This window comes from Callorhinchus milii, unplaced genomic scaffold (assembly GCF_018977255.1).
Source record: "Callorhinchus milii isolate IMCB2004 unplaced genomic scaffold, IMCB_Cmil_1.0 Scaffold3, whole genome shotgun sequence".
NCBI classification, from domain to species: domain Eukaryota; kingdom Metazoa; phylum Chordata; class Chondrichthyes; order Chimaeriformes; family Callorhinchidae; genus Callorhinchus; species Callorhinchus milii.
The window spans coordinates 82,785,750-82,803,529 of record NW_024704744.1 but is presented as its reverse complement, the minus strand read 5'-3'; the positions used below and the strand labels follow the sequence as shown (position 1 = coordinate 82,803,529).

Below are 17,780 nucleotides of genomic sequence, written 5' to 3'. Positions count from 1 at the left end.
ACAAACAAGAGGATTGACAGGAACAGGTGCATTTGTGATAATAAGATCAAAATAGCCTTCCATGGCATCCTTCCTGAACACCTATCAGATGGAAGAAATGTTCTCCACTCAAATGAGTTCCATCTCATGAATGCAGAAGCCAATAATCTCAGTTATTGTCAAATAACACTTTCAACAAGAACAAGTAATGGATACCAGAGGTGAATCAAGACAAATGAAAGGATTGCAGATTAAAAAGTCCAAAAGAACAGGTCTATGCTTGGACACTGGTGTGTTATCTCTCACACATTGGCCCCAAGAAACAGATTGGCTCTTCGGTTACACACAATGAAGCTTTTAAAAAGTAAACAATTTCAGTTCAAAAGTAATTTGCATTGCAGTTCCCTCCTTATACTTCAAAACAAATACAGTCACTACTCTTTACAGTATATCCTACAAATCGCATTGGGGCAACCTCCTAGAGTGAAAGGCACTATACCAAATGTAAGGATTACTATTATTATATTCCATCTCAATCATCCCAGTTTTTGATGCAGTTCAGGGTGGAAAGAAGCTATGTAAAACAAATCATAATTTGGTCACTCAATCCACATTTGTGGGACACTGCTGTGCGCAATTTGCCCACAAAATATACACTCAATTCACTTTACAGTATATTTTGTGAAGCGTTTTGAGATGTCTCGAAGACGTGATAAGACGCTATATCAAATGCAAGGATTATTATTATTAGTATTATATCAAATGCAGGGATTGTATAAATGGTAGAGCAGCTTTTATAATGAGAGGCACCATACATTAAATATTTACACCATGCACCTTATTATCTTCCACAACATTTATTCAAAGCTCAAAGTGGATCACAGTAGATTTCGAAAACAAATATGTAATTCCTCAGTTAGAATCTTTTCCAAACATGAGGTGTTTTCAGTTAAAAAAGCAAAGCAGATCTTAATGACTAGCTCAAGTGTTTGGGGCTGAAGTTTGAATGTACTGCAACTTGCAGTGCTGTATGGCAGCTACCATGGCACTAGATATTGCATTACTCCTCAATTGTGTCACCTCTGGCACTTTTTTAAGAGGAGCATGAGCTGGGAGCTTTCTCTCATATTAATATTATCAGTCATTTTTCATCCTTATAGTCCGCAAAAGAAATGGAAATAAATGATCATATTAAACAATCGAAATGAGGTAGCCTGGACTGAGCTGTTGGTTTATTTAGTATTTTTTCACTACAGAACAATGAAACGTGGGGAGGGAATGCATCACCTTTGGCAAAATGAAATTCCAGTAAGCATGGCCAATGCTCCAGAATTAATCGTGCTGGAAATGGGAAACAGCATTTATTGTTGCTTCAAATTGTTTTATGCAATTTTTAGTCAATACAAGTTACCTTGATTGGGTTCATGTTGCAATCTGTATGTCTGGCACATCATACTCAGTTATAGGGTAGGTTCATTAACTGCTCTAGAACAACCTCTTTTTTATTACATTATAGATTCCTAACCATCTCGAAACACAAGACGAGCAACATTCTCACCAAATATAAATGATGTAGCAGTATAATCTGTTTTTTCCCTGCTTTCTCTCACCTCACTCCACACACGCTAATTTTTTTTTGAAGCATCCGTTTAATTCCGCTTTAAAGATTTTTGGGGATCACCCGGATGTCTGACACATATGGAAACCTGGTACCATACCTAAGAGTATCCAAACCAAACTGCAATACCATCGACATGCATGGAACTGCCAGTTTCTCCTGGGTGTGGAATGGAATATGTACTCTCCCGCTGCTTTCCTCCTTCCGGATAGTATTAAGCATAGGCATGGTAACTAGGGGTGTTGTGCATCTGTTAGTGCTGCTCTTAACCCTGTTTTACATCCACAGCCGCTCCCCATGCTGTTATTAATCGAAGAGTTCTTTACTGCCAGTTTGGAAAAGGATAGAGCTTGTTTATGCTTTGCAGGGAAATGGGGATCTTACTAGTGTTACTAATTGTCACGTTAAAGTGCCTTCACTAAAACTGGTGCTTCGTTTTGGGTGGATTGACTTTATAAACTCGTCAAAACTGTAAAATCTGGGCAGTCGAGCCTTGCTTGTAAACTTTATTTCTGCTTTATTATAATAGCGGCAAATCTTTTTTATTGGTTCCTCCCAAGGCTCAGTTGGAAAATGTATTGCCTCATGTGGTAAAGTCCTGGAATGTATCCCGGTTCTGCATTGAGTTTGCTGATTTCAACTCGGGTTGGCAGTGAGGGAGCTCCAGCAGCATTGAATCAAACTTGAATATATTAATTAAGTGATCACCACCGGCTTCTGATCAGTGATGATGGAATAGGGGAGCCAGGGAGGGTGGGCAGGGGAGGTTGACAGCTTGGTTTAACCCTCCACCCCCACTATAAAAAATATTCCACCGCTGTTACGCACAGGATAGGAAGAGGCAAGGGCTGGGGACCACAGTGTATGTGTTGGGTGGGTTGCCACCAGCTTGCTATTGAGAACACTGTCTGGAAAGATTTCCATTGCTTCTTTAGCTAGGACCACACTATCTGTTAGGGTTTTGGCTTTCAAGATTAACAGGAGCTGAGAGGGAAGAACTACTGCCCTAGTGACCGATCTGCCCCTCAAAGACTGGCTGATGAGCCAAGCTGGCTAATTGTTATTAACAGTGAACCTGGAGTACTGTGATTAGGAGTTTCCTGGAGTTTCCTGCCTCTGGAAACATAATCTGTAAATCGTTGCCAATCTCCCTCACGTATCATTGCAAGTAGCCCCCAGGGAGGATATTGCTTCCCTCATGATTGCATTTTGATTTGAGTGTCACAGCGTAAGAGATTGTGGCCTCTAATAAGGAGATCAAATCTTGTATAGCAAAAGCATTTTCATCCTGGTAATTACTGTGTCATTACGGATGCTGCATTGTATAAACAAATTAGATATTACTATTATTGTACTGCCAAAAGAAGAAGGCATTAGTCATATCGATTTATTGCATCAGATGGGAGGACATGAGATTGTTAATATTTATCACACAAAGCAATTTACATTATTAATAGTAAAGTATTGCTGGAGGGGTATATTATAGTTAATCTAGGCTCCATTTATGATTTAAAAAATCTGTTTGTTTTCCTCCACGTCGGAAGAGTCTACTTTTCTCCCTGCAGCCTGCTGGAGGCCACTGTTCTAATGATAATAACAATCCTTGCATTTGATATTATGACGATAGAATATATTTATTGCATTTGATATAAGGCTTTATCAACATCCAGAGCTGTTGAGCAGATACACTTCATGGAACATTGTGAACCAAATGCCCCACCCATGCTGTATCTCTGGAAGTCAAGTCAAAATCTCCACATTACCTTGACTCTACAAGTGCAGTATCAATCCACCTTTACGCCTATCAATTTGATTTTGAGCTTTCAGGAGGTGTTCTGTAAAGGAATCAATGCCATCAATTGCAGTCTAAATTCTACAAAAATCCAACAAACTTTTAGACTTAAAATAAATTGTCTGAATTTATTTTATTGGACTTAAATTATCTGAATATATTTTAGACTTCATTTATTTTAAGTTTCTGGATGCATTAAACAGCCTTAAAACTTTATAACTGTGTGTTAAACAGTCAGTCACATTCTTGGTTCTTCAATACCATTGACAGAATGAAAGGTTAGTAGGACCTACTGGGTAGTAGGTCTCGATACATGGGTACAGGTTCTCCTGAACCTGCACAGAGACATTCAGAGCAGATAAGTACCATTTAGTTTTTCTGCTCTGTCTTCCTCTACTGCTGGAAACTGACAAACTTTGATGTATAAAGGAGCCATAAGAATAGTTTGGTCAAGGGACTCCTCCATTCGTGACCTGGGAACTAGCTCAACAACCCTCCTGAGCCACAATTTGGCCACAGAAAGCTACCGGAAACAACAAGATTTCAGATAAAGTCCTAATTGGTTCTGTTGCTTTAGTGTGGTTGTACTATTAGAAACTGTGTACAGCACCTAGCTTTGAATAAACAAGATGCAATACAACTATTCTGTCGATTGTAAATAAGGTGTCTAAGATCAATTTCCAGTGTGCAAATCCAATCCCGATTAAGTGTGATGTATTTCATCTTCCACACACAAGGAAATTGGCCAAATTGAATTATTTTTATAAGGCATGTTGAATTTACTTCATTCCTTCCTGTTCTCTGATGCTTGGTAATAGCGGCCCCCGAAACCCATTGGCACACTGGCTCATATAAAACACTCATAAATAAATGAAGTCCGCTTGGATTTAGTTGAATGAACCAGTTCCTTTATTGTTTCTGCAGCAACATTTATCCTGCACCTGGGGGTGGGGGCGGGGGATTATTCTCTCAGAAGATTAACTGATCACAAGAAGTATATGGGTGAAGAAGTTATAAATTGGGCACTTTGATCTCCTTTTGGAATACCCATCCCATGATATTCCCATTAGAGCATCCGGCTATTTATCCAATGAGTCCAGTGCTCTGGCTCAAACAATATTCTTTGGAACTCATTTGGAATGTTAATTTTTTCTCTAGGTAAATAATACTTCCTGGTGTCTGCCCTAAACTTTCCCTTTGCAGCACTGAACCATTGCTTCTTATTCTGCTGCCTTTATGTTTTCTGAATATATCTTTTGGAGTTTGCTTTATCAATCACAGTTAGCATCTTATATATTTCTGTAAGTCTCTCTCAGACACCTCGTTTAAAGATTGAAGAGCAACAGTTCCTTGTAGCTCATCCTTCAAAGAATAATAGGCACTTATTGCAAAAGTCAGTAACTTTACAATCGGAACATTAGCTTCTTGATCATAGAATCATATAGTTATACAGCACAGAAGGAGGCCATTCAGCCCATCGTGTCTGTGCCAGCTCTTTGAAAAGAGCTATCCAAGTCAATCCCACTACCCCGCTCTCTCCCCATAGCCCTGCAAAATAGAATCTGTGCATAATACTCTCTTGTATTAGCTGTTTGATGCCCAAAGTGAATTTTGTAAAGTGTAGCAATATTTACAAAGTGCTCCTGAAGCCTAAAATTTCTTAAGACCATTGCCTTAAAGTTTAATATTGTGCAGAGTTTGGGAAAATTCCTAATTTGGAAGCTTGTTTTCTGCTTTTGTTAGAAATGGTCTCAGTGTTCTTATGGATCATTGCGATGTAGATTCTGTAGGTTCCATCCTTTGGATAAGACGTTAAATCGAGTTCCTGTCTGCCTGGTTAGGTAGACGTTAACGATCCCACGGCACTATTTGGAAAGAGGGGGGTGTTTCCTGGCCAATAATTCTCCAGATAGAGTTGATCGTTTGATTTGCAGCTGTTTGTGGAACATTGCTGTATGCAAAATTGGTTGCTGCATTCGCCTAAAATACACAGTCACCATACTTCAGAGTGCAAAATGTGAAGTTCTTGGAGGTGCACTATATCAAATGCAAGGATTATTGTTTGCGTACTTGTGGGAATATCTGAACAATAGCTGTTTATGCTCTGAGGCGCTTTGTTTGGTGTTCACGTCAATTACACTTCAGTTTGCCCACAAGAGCACCCGTTTGCAGTGTGACATTTAAAGCACTTCAGTTATATGGAAAGTCAGTCTGCAGTGAAATTGATCTGCATATTCACATTGGGTCTAATTAGAGAGCGTTGTTAATCCATCCTCACATAATGAATAGCAATGATTTGTAGCATAGGTCGGGAATTAGAAAAGTTCATCTTCTCATGAATATTATTCATCTGTGCAAATCAGGTTCAATTGCTTTTGTTTATTTTCTTTATACTGATATAATGAACTGACCTTCTGCCTGTACCATGTCTCAGTTTAGTTCAGATGGAAGCATTCTCTCCTCTGGTTCAGAAAAGTGTGGGTTGAACCCATTGAGATCTGAGCTCACAGTCCATTCTGACATTTCAGTAGAGTGCTAGTGGAATGCTGTTTTGTTGGAGGTGTCACTTTTCAGTTGAGATATTAAAGCCGAATACTGTTTGCATGCTCAGCTGACGTGATCCAGTATAAAAATCTATGAAGAACTGAATATAGGGAAACAGGAACAGATGCAGGACATTCAAACCATCAAGCTTTTTTCACCAGTTTATTCAATCTAGCTAGGTCTTATTATCCCAATGTCCTGTCCTTCCTCCTTTCCCTTATAATACTACTACTTCTAATAATAATCCTTGCATTTGATATAGTGCTTTTCACATCTTCTAGACGTCTCAAAGAGCTTCACAGAATATGCTGTAAAGTGAATTGACCGAATATTTGTGGGCGAAACACAGCAGCCAATTGCGCACAGCAGTGTCTCACAAACAGTCGTGGATTGAAAATGACCAATTTATTATTGTTTTGTTTTGGAGGGAATATTATTAGGCGTGTGGAGTAAGGAAACTTGCTCAGGGTTTCGCCCTGCCTGGAATTGAACCCAGGTGTCTCGCTTGAGGCAAGTGCTCTAACCACTAAGCTACAGGACTCCACATGGTTAACACTTCTATTACTCAATTATCTAAATATCTCTCCTCTAGCCATCTGTATTGATTTATTGTTGTTGATGTTATTGATTCCTCCTTGATTGCTTTCTGGGACAGAGCATTCCACGACTTCAGACCCTTTCTGTGAAGAAATGCTTTCTGACCACACATCTAACCGTTTTGGTTTTAATCCCTTTAGGGATCCCTCTAGCAAAGGGTCGGGCTGTCCACTCTCTAACCCTGTTAATTCCTTTTATTATTTTAAATGTCTAATTAAATCTCCCCTTATAACTCATTTGCTCCAAGCAATATGACCCCAGTCTACCCAGCCTGAACGAGTGGAAAAATATAGGGGATGCTTAATGGATGAAATTTTTTCATTTGTGTTTTAGGCTTTATTCTACTGAGTCTCCATTCATTTTGAAGTAGGGTTGCATTTAAATTGGATGAAGGAATATCTCCTCCATAATTGACATGAGACTATTCAATAGAGATAATTTTTCATGTTGGAGGCCTATATTGAAATTTCTTCTGATGCTGTAGAAATTAGCATTTTTATTAAATATATAACACCATTTGTAAATGACATACCTGTGATATAATTTAGGCACTTTGATTCTTACACTGTGTTTTAACCTCGCTGCCTTCCAAAATGTTTATCGATAGATGAATATTATTTAGCCAGTCTTATAGTTTTGAGTGTAGATTGTGCTAATGTTTTAGAAGAAATGAATTATATAGTATGCTGAAGCACATTATCTGTTATAATAATGAATATTTATAGTAAAGCCTACTTCACCTAAAGAGCAGACCCAGAAATTTCCATGCGTAGGTGGCATACTTATGTTGAAGCATACTCTTAAGCATGGTGATTTCTGTATGTGTCAGACACCCAGCTGACTAGCCATGCCACCCCCCCCCCCCCCACCACCACCACAGAGTATATATAGTTCACTATGTTTTTCAATAGTATATTCACATATAGTCATCCGTTAGATTCCATCAGTTGTTTCCGACTCTCTATCCAGTACCTTGAGTAACAGCCTTAGTGAGTCATGCAGTGCCTGGAGTCTCTAGGTTTGTGTAATAATTCTTCTTCAGAGTTTTAGCTCTGTTTTAAAAGAAAATGTTATTCAAATGCATCTAGCATAAAATAAATGACTATAACGCAATTATTGATCAAACCGTTCAGAAGACTTACCTTCTAGCAATTCATTAATAATTCTAATCACTGCTATGTGCAATTGGCTGCCACGTTTCGTCCACAAAATATACAGTCAATTCCCTTTACAGTATATTCTGTGAAGCGCTTTGAGATGTCTCAAAGACATGATAAGGCACTATGTCAAATGCAAGGCTTATTATTATTAGACGGTTCCTTCTGTTGAATTTCTAACAGCTTTTAGGAAAGCTGGACATTCTGTTCACATTTTGCCAGCTATTATTTTTGTCGGTTATGGATCACCCGGCACTTGCAGGCTATATCTGCATTCAGGTTAGTCTCTGACCAATTTGGAGTTGTACCAATAAAACAAAACCAAGTAGGAAATACAGAATTAACTACTTGATATGCGACATCAGCCAAGCAATGTATGTATTTCGCTTTAAATGATTATTTCATCAAAAATTGAGCAATCAGGAAGCTTTTCCTGTGTTTTCTACATTGACTGGTCTGTACAAGGAGAGGCAAATTGAGCAAATTGAGGATTTGTCAAATGATGCGGTATTTGGCAAACGAATGAGATAAGTGAATGTAATATTTATACTGCTCACAATTCTGCCTGCTTTTTGCAATTTTGATGAACTATCACATCTATTTTTGTTATTTATTATACTGCATCTATCTTCATTACAGTGTGGACGTTCCATATGAATCAAAATTCTATGAAAAATTGTGCAGGAAAACCAGATGGTAATAAACATGGTAAAAGGTTTGTCGGACACCCATGATCAACAACAAAAAAACGATCTCAGAAAAACTTCACCTGAACACCTCCTGTGATCTTATGAAATCAATGCAAAGACTGTTCTTTCCAATGTTCGTGTAACAAAAATATGCTGGAAAGGTGTTGGTTTATAATTCAGTCTGCAGGGAAGACGAAAGCTGAGATCATATGATCTGGAGAATTGAGTTTCAAATTGTTTTAGCAGGCTGTCAAACTTGATAAGTGGGCATCCCAGCTGGTGTAGTTGAGCGTTCAGCTTTATTCAGCCTTCAAATCGGACTTTGAATTTTCTCCATTGCAAATAAAGCAAAAGCTAATGTGAAGGTTATATTGTCACTCAATCACCGAGGATTGGATAGCACATGCTACCAGTGGACTATCAATGATCGGATGCTTGTTTCATTGGATCATCAGGGACTGGATGCATATGGTGCCATCTCTGACAACTAAACTAGGGGCCTCAGCTCTAATGAGATCAGTCACACACTCTTACCATCAGCTCGGGCCAATTAATAATAATAATAATAATAATCCTTGCATTTGGTATAGTGCGTTTCACATCGGGAGGACGTCCCAAAGCGCTTCACAGAACACACTGTAAAGTGAATTGATTGTATATTTGTGGGCGAACGCGGCAGCCAATTGCTCCACAAACAGTCGTAGATTGAAAATGACCAATTTATTAATGTTTTTGGTTTTGGAGGGATTATTATTAGGCGTGTGGAGTAAGGAAACTTGCCCAAGGTTTCGCCCTCTGCCTGGAATTGAACTCAGGTCTCTCACTTGCAAAGCGAGTGCTCTAACCACTGAGCTACAGGACTCCACAATTGATAAACATTGTAATTCCCGAGGCACATCTGTCCCATATACAACATGAACGATCAGAAGCACGTAGAATAACTTTGTAGCACCACAAAAAAACACACACACTGTTGAAATAAAACAAAATTAAACCTTAAAACCAGAGGGGAAAAAAAGGCCAGAAGAATATTTTACACTCCAGCCCTCTGTACAGTGTGGAGTCCTGTAACAATAATCCTTGCATTTTGATATAGCTCCTTATCACGTCTTCGAGAATCTCAAAGAGCTTCACAGATAATACTGCGCAATGCAGCAGCCAATTGCACACAGCAGTGTCCCACAAACAATCGTAGATTGAGTGACCAAATTAATTTATTTTTATTTATTTATTTTTGAGGGAATTATTACCCCCGGAAAAGCGATCCGCCAATCGACTAACAACCGGGGTCCTAGTTACTGCTAGATAAATAAAGGTGTATGGAGTAAGGACACTTGCCCCACATTTCACCCTGCCAGCAATCAAACCCAGGTCTTCTCGCTTGTGGGGTAAGTGCTCTAACCACTGAGCTGCAGGACTCCACACTTCCCAGGCCTTTAGCTATCACTTTACATGGATCACATTGGTGGATGATGACTATTAGAAACAGAAGTTACATAACAGTAAGCCCTTCTTGGGTATACAACAACAATAAAATTACATGCGAGTAGCGCATTTCGCGTTGGGTTGGACGTCCCAAGATGCTGGATACAAAATATCTTTGTCTCAGCTAAGTGTTGTAACAAGCAAACAGTGTAACAAGATCAACGTATTATTACAATATTGTTTTTCTATTAATTTGATGATTTGAATCTATAAATTTGATGATTTCAATCTATAAATGTGATGATGTAAATGTCCTGAACTGCATTTTAAAGCTATATTCTTTTTTAATTTTTTTAATTAACAAGTTAATTATAACTTGTGTTTTAAATAATTGATTTATAACTTGCTGTATTTTCTCAGATAGTTCCCACAGCTCATTGCAATGCATTATTAATTACTCTATTATTCTATCTATTATTCTCCTTGTGTTGCCCTGGCTCTTACATGTTAATTAGCCACCAAAACCTTAAATAAAAGATTAAATAATGTGAATAGAATGTTACACACTGAAATCACTTTATTTATCGAAACCAAGCCCACAGATAGAACCAAGCAATCATTTTCAGTCATTGCTGGATTGCTGTTCATTAAATGTAAATTGCATGTTTTTTTGCATAGAATCATACTGTAAAAAAAAGCAATTTGGCCCAATTAGTCTGTTTGTACTCCACATTAGCTCTCAGCCCTCCTACTCCCCTTATTCCCTTTTTTCGCATTTGTGTGCAACAAGTTTCCTCTTAAATACCTTGAAGCTTTTGGCTTCAACCATAGCTTCCGGCAGCAAGTTCCACATTCTTTTGTCTAAGTCTTAGTAGCAGTTTCTAGGCGGAGTAACTGAACATGGTGACAATACTTTAAAGAGTGTGGATGTAAATTGCAGTTTTAGATTGGAGTGTCTGTAGGACAATGTCAGTGTGAGTTTGAAATGAGTACGATAGCTCTGATATATTTGCATGTTACAGAGTATGTAAGTTGTCTATTATCTGTCATTGTATTATTGAGCTGAAGTGTTTGTAGTGATGGCAGGCAGTGTGATTGAGTGCTGTGTGTTCTGAAGTTACAGTGGCCAGTGAAGTGCAATACATAGTGAATGACAACATTGTGTGTATTGGTTTGCCAATTATTAATTTTTCCAGCTAACATACTGAGTATCCTATATTCCATTTGGATGACAGGGGAGTGAATGATGGAATTTTAAGTGTTGAGCAGCTTGTTCTTTTTTTTTGGTAACATAAGAAATTCAGACCTTTTTTTGTGCTGCAAAAAAAATGTGGTATTGCCATCAAAGTCTTAATTACATCTTGCTACGGTCACCTTCCCCGTCTTGGTGTAAGGCTCCGTCACTGTTAAGCACTCCGAGACACTGCTCCACGTGAAGGGGCGCTATATAAATGCATGTTGTTGTTGTCGTTAACTGCTGAGTTATGGCTAGGTTAACTTCACTTTGTTAATTCCATTTTTTTTCTGCATTAACATGTGCTCTTTTTTGGGTGTGAGATGTAGCACTAGCAATCTCAAAGGAAGAACCGGATGTGTCGGTAATCAGATGATGTTCCTCTAAGCGTAGAACATTTGTTTCATCATATCGATAAATCTATATCTCTTTGAGGCCAAGCTAGCAGGTGTATGTTCCTCTACCACTTAATCTCTGCTAAGCTCAGACATGAGTAGGCTTGTTGTAACAGCTCATGCCACCAGAGCAGTGTACTCTTTAATACATATATACCCTGCAGGAGTTAAAAACTCAGTCACACAAATGATAACGAAGCTGTAAAACTCTCATCTTCTTTCAATTAGTGTGACAGCATCTATAGCTGAGGGAAAAGGATGTTGGGAAGACGAGCGAGGGTAGGTGAGATGTGCACTGGGAAATTATTGAAAAAGACGAGACATTTTTACGAAGGTGCCAGAGGCCACAGGTCCTTGGCTTCTGTTTGTGGATACCGTCAGGTGTCAAATGCTGGGATCTGAAAAAAGACTTCAGACTTCCCTATAACAAGTTTGCATTATTTAGTTGGAAATGGATATATCGCAGTTCCTGTCTTGTTGGACCTGTGGAATCTGTCTTGAATGTGTGCCAACATCTGCAGACTGATCAAGATGCAGCCACTGGGATATATTCCCCTAGGACACCACTTTAATTTCCCTGAACCTTTAAGAATGACAACCTTTGGGAGTCAGAGGATGGCTTGAACGGCTTTGATTCCCTCTAACACTCCTTTCACGTTGCCTGCTGCCTCAAACCAGCACATCGTTTCTGTAGAACAGGCCAGGTGCCCTCGTTCAACAAGTCGGGCAGCCTTCATAGCTGGTGGCAGGGGAGCAACTGGTGGCAGGGGGTGACAGTAGATGTGGCTTCTCCCAGCTCGGTGAAGGCTATGATAGATTACATAGCAACATTCGTACAGGAAGAAAGACAAAAACCAAGGCCGCCCTCAGTAATGATTTCAAAAGACAATTTACACTTGCATGAAGATAAAGTACCTCAAGTACCTGACTGATTCCCTGCCGAATTTTTATGCAGTCCATGTGGACTAATAAAGGACTTCACATCACACTTGCTATACTAACACACTTAACACACTAGCACTGCACACAGACTGTATCACTAGGTTGGGCTCCCCTACTCCTGTATGCCTTGCCGTCATACCTTCTTCAACACCCTGCACTTTTAAGCTTGTGAACTTTATACTAATTACAGAAGCAGTAATTAACCTTCGTTCTCGGCTCGTTCTTTTCTCCAATCCCTTCTTCGGGAAAGTTGGGGGTTAAATAATGCTTTTCCCTAACAATAGTGATTTCCACTGAATTGTAATCATCGGAAGTTCCCGTTATAAAGAGCAAATGGGAAAGGTCGCTTTTTTTTAACAAACGCAGGACAGCAGTTCGTTCCCCCATTGTCTTCACAGGCAGAAGAAGCTGTTGTGAAGATTTGAAGAAATCACGTAAATATCAGCGAAAGATAGAGAAAGAGAAACTTGTATAATTATACCTATAACATTAAAACATATCAAAATGCTTCACACAACAACAACAATTTATACAATACCAAATTACATTACATAACGCCTTTCACGTCGGGAGGACATCCCAGGGCGCTGGACAGTCAGGGATTTATATTTGTATACTGCCCTTCACATGAGGTATCAACGCGGAGCACTTCAGTAATTGCTGCCCATGTGTAGCGACTGCTCTTGTGGGAAAACGTTCTGTGTGTAAGGAAATTGAACTGATTATTATTTGCACTTTTATTTTTTCCATTGAAAACCGGAAGCTTCACATGACTTGCAGCATGGATGCCATTAAAGAGAGGACCTCGAGAGATACCACAAAGTGTCTCAGTGGACAATGGCTAAATGAAAAGTGGTTTTTTTTCTTATGTTTTTAGGCTGTATGAAACACTGTGGCTAAGTACCTGATTATTGCATTGTTATTCTCCATCTCAAGTGACTTTGAATAAACGTATTGATTTGAATTTCATAATACACTGTATTTTTCTTCGCAGGTTCCTCCGAGACTTTTGTCAGGGGCTGAGTCATCTCTGAGCCATCAAGCTGGTAAAAGTGGATATAGCTCGCCTACCCAGAAACCTGAGGCTGTGGTACATGCAATCAAGGTACTGAGTACAGTCATAAAGCGGGTGCAATGCCTGCGAAGATTTACTCTATTTCCTTGGCATTTCAGAGGGATATCCAGGATTTGGCAAATTCCTTAAAGGCAGTCTTCATTTTTGAAGCCTGTAAATTATTTTAGGAACTGCAGGAAATTGACTTCGGACGTAAGACTGAATTCAGTGATTCAGAATTCCGCTGAAATCCGATGTACAATACACAATTACATTTGTATAGCGCCTTTCACGTCGGGAGGATGTCCCAAGGTGCTGGACAGTCAGGGATTTGGACCCGAGCGGGAGAGTGGGGATAGGGAGTGTTGGGATCAGGGAGGTTAGGAGGGTGGCTGAAGGCACGGTCGAAGAGGCGGGTCTTGTGATGTGCCTTGTATATAGAGTGAATCTAGAAGGGTGAGGAATTTCTCCCTCATTGTTGGTTCAAATGGTAAGCGTTTAGTGCTACATTACTTAACTTTGAGTGTAACACCCAGACTACAGGTAAAGAGTGAATTAGGACCACAAGGGAAATTCCCATGCCTATGTGGAGCCCTCAGTTGTCTGGTTCGACACTGTGATAGCAGAAACTTGTCTGACCAGAAAAAAATAGACAAAGAGTTATAAATGATACCTTAAGAGATTCTCGATAGCTGGGCTGTCTGACATTCAATCATTCCTTAATTACCATTCAATGCTCTTTTTTTGTGGGCTATTCGCAGAGACGTGATAAGGCGCTATATCAAATACAATTATATTTTTTTCCCCCTGGTTTATTTCAATGTGTGGTGAATTCATTTTCTGAGGAACAAAAAAATGGTTTTGCATCAATCTCATGAAATAGCAAAGGGTCAATTTGTAATTCTTTTTGAGGGAATGCGTTGTTTAAGAAAAATCAGGGGTACAAATTGCAACTTTGATAAGTTAATTAACACCCGTGTCCCCTTCCTCCCTCACCACAGTTTAACGGTACAGTCCTGGTTGAAATCTTTATTTATCCTGTGTTAAAACTTTACTTTAATGTAGAAAATTGGCATTTTCAATGACACTGAAGTGGAAAGTAACTGCATTAAGTTGTTTTCCTCTTTTGCTGCAGTCCAAATCTGCCTGTAGAATTGGCAGATATGAGCAGAAGCATCATAGATGGTGGCCAGAATTAAGCCAAGGAAAAAGTTCTGAAACAATGCAAACATTACCCCTATACTTTTGTACAGATCAGCATGATAGGAAGCTCCCTACTTGAAATATTGGTTAGACTGCAGCAATATGCCCAATGCAAACTTTGGGGTTCCCAAACCTTGGCATTTGCCAACCTGCACCTAATACCTTCAGGGATTAGGTGAGCAGAGCGCAGTCCAGTCCAGTTCATTCAGTGACAGAGCGCGCATTCCATTTCAGACACCGAGACATTTTCATGTTTATGTAGAAGTTTCTGCATGTGTGTGACAGAACCATCGGCTGACTGACCAAACAATCAAATCCTTTGTGAATTCTTTTGAAAATGGTAGACTTACACCTCATTGTGATCAAGCAGAATTTTCCGATTGCCTTTTACAAACACAGAGTGTTGTGTTTTACGGGTGACTGCTGTGGCTGTAACTCTAATTTCCATCTTCGTTTTTTTAAAATAACGTTCCTAGGTCATGGAAATGCAAGAAAACACGGACAAAGAAGGCGCAGAGGATTATGAGCATGACCTGAGTGAAACAGAAAAAGCTATAGTCAGAGAAATGTGTAATGTGAGTAAACTGTGCCACAGCATTCAGCTCCTGCTGTGTCTCCCACCCAACTCTCATTTAGTGGACCCTTAGTCCCTGAAAAAGAAAGGAGGAAATTATAGTGTCTCAACATGATGCAGTCAACCTTTATTAACTCATTTTATTTTTAAAAAAGAACATAAATTAGAAAATTGCTATTGGTGCTTATAGAATGTACAACAGGTTTTGTGAGTCTCCCCCAGTCCTCTTCATACTAACCCAACGGTACGGATCCAAACACTAACTTCCAAAAAAAACCACACACACATAACCACAGCCAATCTAGTTTGTTGCATTCATATTTATATGCCCTGGGCCATGGATTAAAGCAGCTGAATTACATACTAACCAAGGAGAAAGTCTATCTTGTGGGGATTAAAAAAAAATCCAATGGAGACTTTCTCAAATTCATCATAATCCACTTTAGCTTGTGCTAGTGACTGGTCTTGGTTTAGTCACTCAATCCTAAGTGCTGGAACAACCAGGGCTCGATCAGGTGGAAGAGCTTAGCCGTAAATAACATGCATTAGCAAAATAGAGAGGTTCTTTATAGTTGTTTTGACCAGAGTACAATCGCATATTGACCAGGGTATAATTGTGTATTGAAACCTTTCTGTTATTGGGTCTGGATGAGGAAAGGTGAGGAGGAGCCACGCCTTACATCAGAGCCACTTTACCGAGTGACCAGCGATGTGAAATTCTATCGCACTGGTTTGAAATATTGTTCAGTGAAACCCGGAGATCTATACGAAACCAGCACCTTTGAAGAGTCCAGTGCTATCTCATGAGAGCGAAGAACACTATTGCCATTGGACAAAGTGAGAGTTTATATCAAATAAACATAAAAACACACTAAGCCATGAAAGCATGGTATCATTAATGCAGCCCAGCCAAGACCAAAAAGGAATGCAGAGTGAGAGAAATCACCACCAACGAGAGCAAATTGCATTTATATAACGCCTTTCACGTTGGGAGGATGTCCCAAGGCGCATAAAATAAAAAGTCTCATCTATGTTAATTCATTGATGAGAAAGACATTTATTGTTGTGTAACGCTCACGTCAGAACAACTCTGACTTGGAGCCACTGTTGAAGTACTGCCTATGTAAGATAAACAAGGCAAAGTCATTCCAAAAAATGATAAGAACCACTCAAATGATTTATATGCTGCACTCACACACGAACACACACACGCACACACAAGTGTAATTAATTTAGAAGAAGGCAAGAAATCACAAGATTTGTTTGGATGAAGAAGGCCCTTCGGCTCATCGATTTCATCCCTGCAGAAAACCCACCCTACAATCCTTTCATCACAGCATCGAGCTGTTTTTTTTTAATGTGTCCCAGTGTCCTGGCCTCAATCACCCTTCCTGACAACTTGTTCCAGTCGTTAATTACTCTCTAGGTATCTCTGAAGGCACGCTGATTGTCTGATTCCTCACACTCTCTGAAGCTGCCTTTAAGAACGCAATGAGGGAAGTCTGCTATGGTTCCATTCAGCGTGATAGTAAATTAGATAAAGCTACCACTGTCTCCTTTTGGGCCTATTTACAGGTTGTGTGGCGGAAGCTGGGAGATGCAGCAGCGTCAAGCCCAGCAATCAGACAGCACCTGTCAGGAAATCAGTACAAAGGACCAATGTAACTGGGCTTATTTCTCGTTGTACTAACTAGAAGAAATTTTTAAAAAAACTTTTTTTTAAAAAAAAAGAGAGAAAAAGCAGTAGTGTCAATAAGAAGGCAATTTTTCACCTTGATTTGAAGAGAACCATTCAGCATGTCTATTGGTTTGAAGCAGTAGCACTCCCTACTGGAAAAGATGTGTAATTGCATGTTCAACCAGCAATGGACTGATTATTTTAGTGCAGAACTGATGCAAACTTCTTGATGCCTCTGCAGTCTGAAATGTGAAGTGACTGTTCACATTTCAATTGAAACCTGTTGGTAGCAACAGCCGACAACATTGATTCACTGTTTCGTGTATCCAATTGGATTTCAGTACTAAAGAGAAATCAGTATTAAACTGGAAGTCTAAACACTAAAGACAAAATAAACCCGCGCCATTCCAGTACTTCGATTCACAATATATATTGTGGAGCAGAGACGGGTTGGTTTAGCAGTGTTACTAGAAACGTGTTTGGCATGTGAAACAATTTAGCAACACACTTGGTAGATAAAGCAATACCGTGCAAAGGGCTTAAAAAAACACAACTAGACAGCTTCCCGTCAACTAAAATTATTTAGAGCTAATAAATCTAGAGATAGATAGATAGATAGATAGATAGATAGATAGATAGATAGATAGATTGATTGATTGATTGATTGATTGATTGATTGATTGATTGATCGATGTAGCACAGGAATCTTGTGGTAATTTGGATGGACCGATAGTCTACACCTCCTTGAAACTGTTAATAGATTATGATGTATGTTACAATGTAAAAGCAGCCGTTCTGGCTGCGCAAAAGGTGACGTGAGCAATATACCAACAGTTGTTTGCGCTGTGCAGTGAGAATGTATGGCAACTAACAGGTGTAAAGTGAACGTCAAAATACGA

General features: G+C 39.3%; 1 protein-coding gene across 1 annotated transcript in view; it reads left to right on the top strand.

Moving 5' to 3' along the window:
- LOC103177961 (coiled-coil domain-containing protein 85C) overlaps positions 1 to 17,066 on the top strand; it is a 232,902-nt gene extending 215,836 nt beyond the window's left edge. Inside the window, exons 3-5 of the mRNA XM_007892385.2 lie at positions 13,367 to 13,477; positions 15,106 to 15,204; positions 16,779 to 17,066. Of these exons, the coding sequence (XP_007890576.2) occupies positions 13,367 to 13,477; positions 15,106 to 15,204; positions 16,779 to 16,868 (300 nt within the window). The 3' untranslated portion in view covers positions 16,869 to 17,066. The remainder of the gene's footprint in view (positions 1 to 13,366; positions 13,478 to 15,105; positions 15,205 to 16,778) is intronic.
- Positions 17,067 to 17,780: the final 714 nt, after the last annotated feature.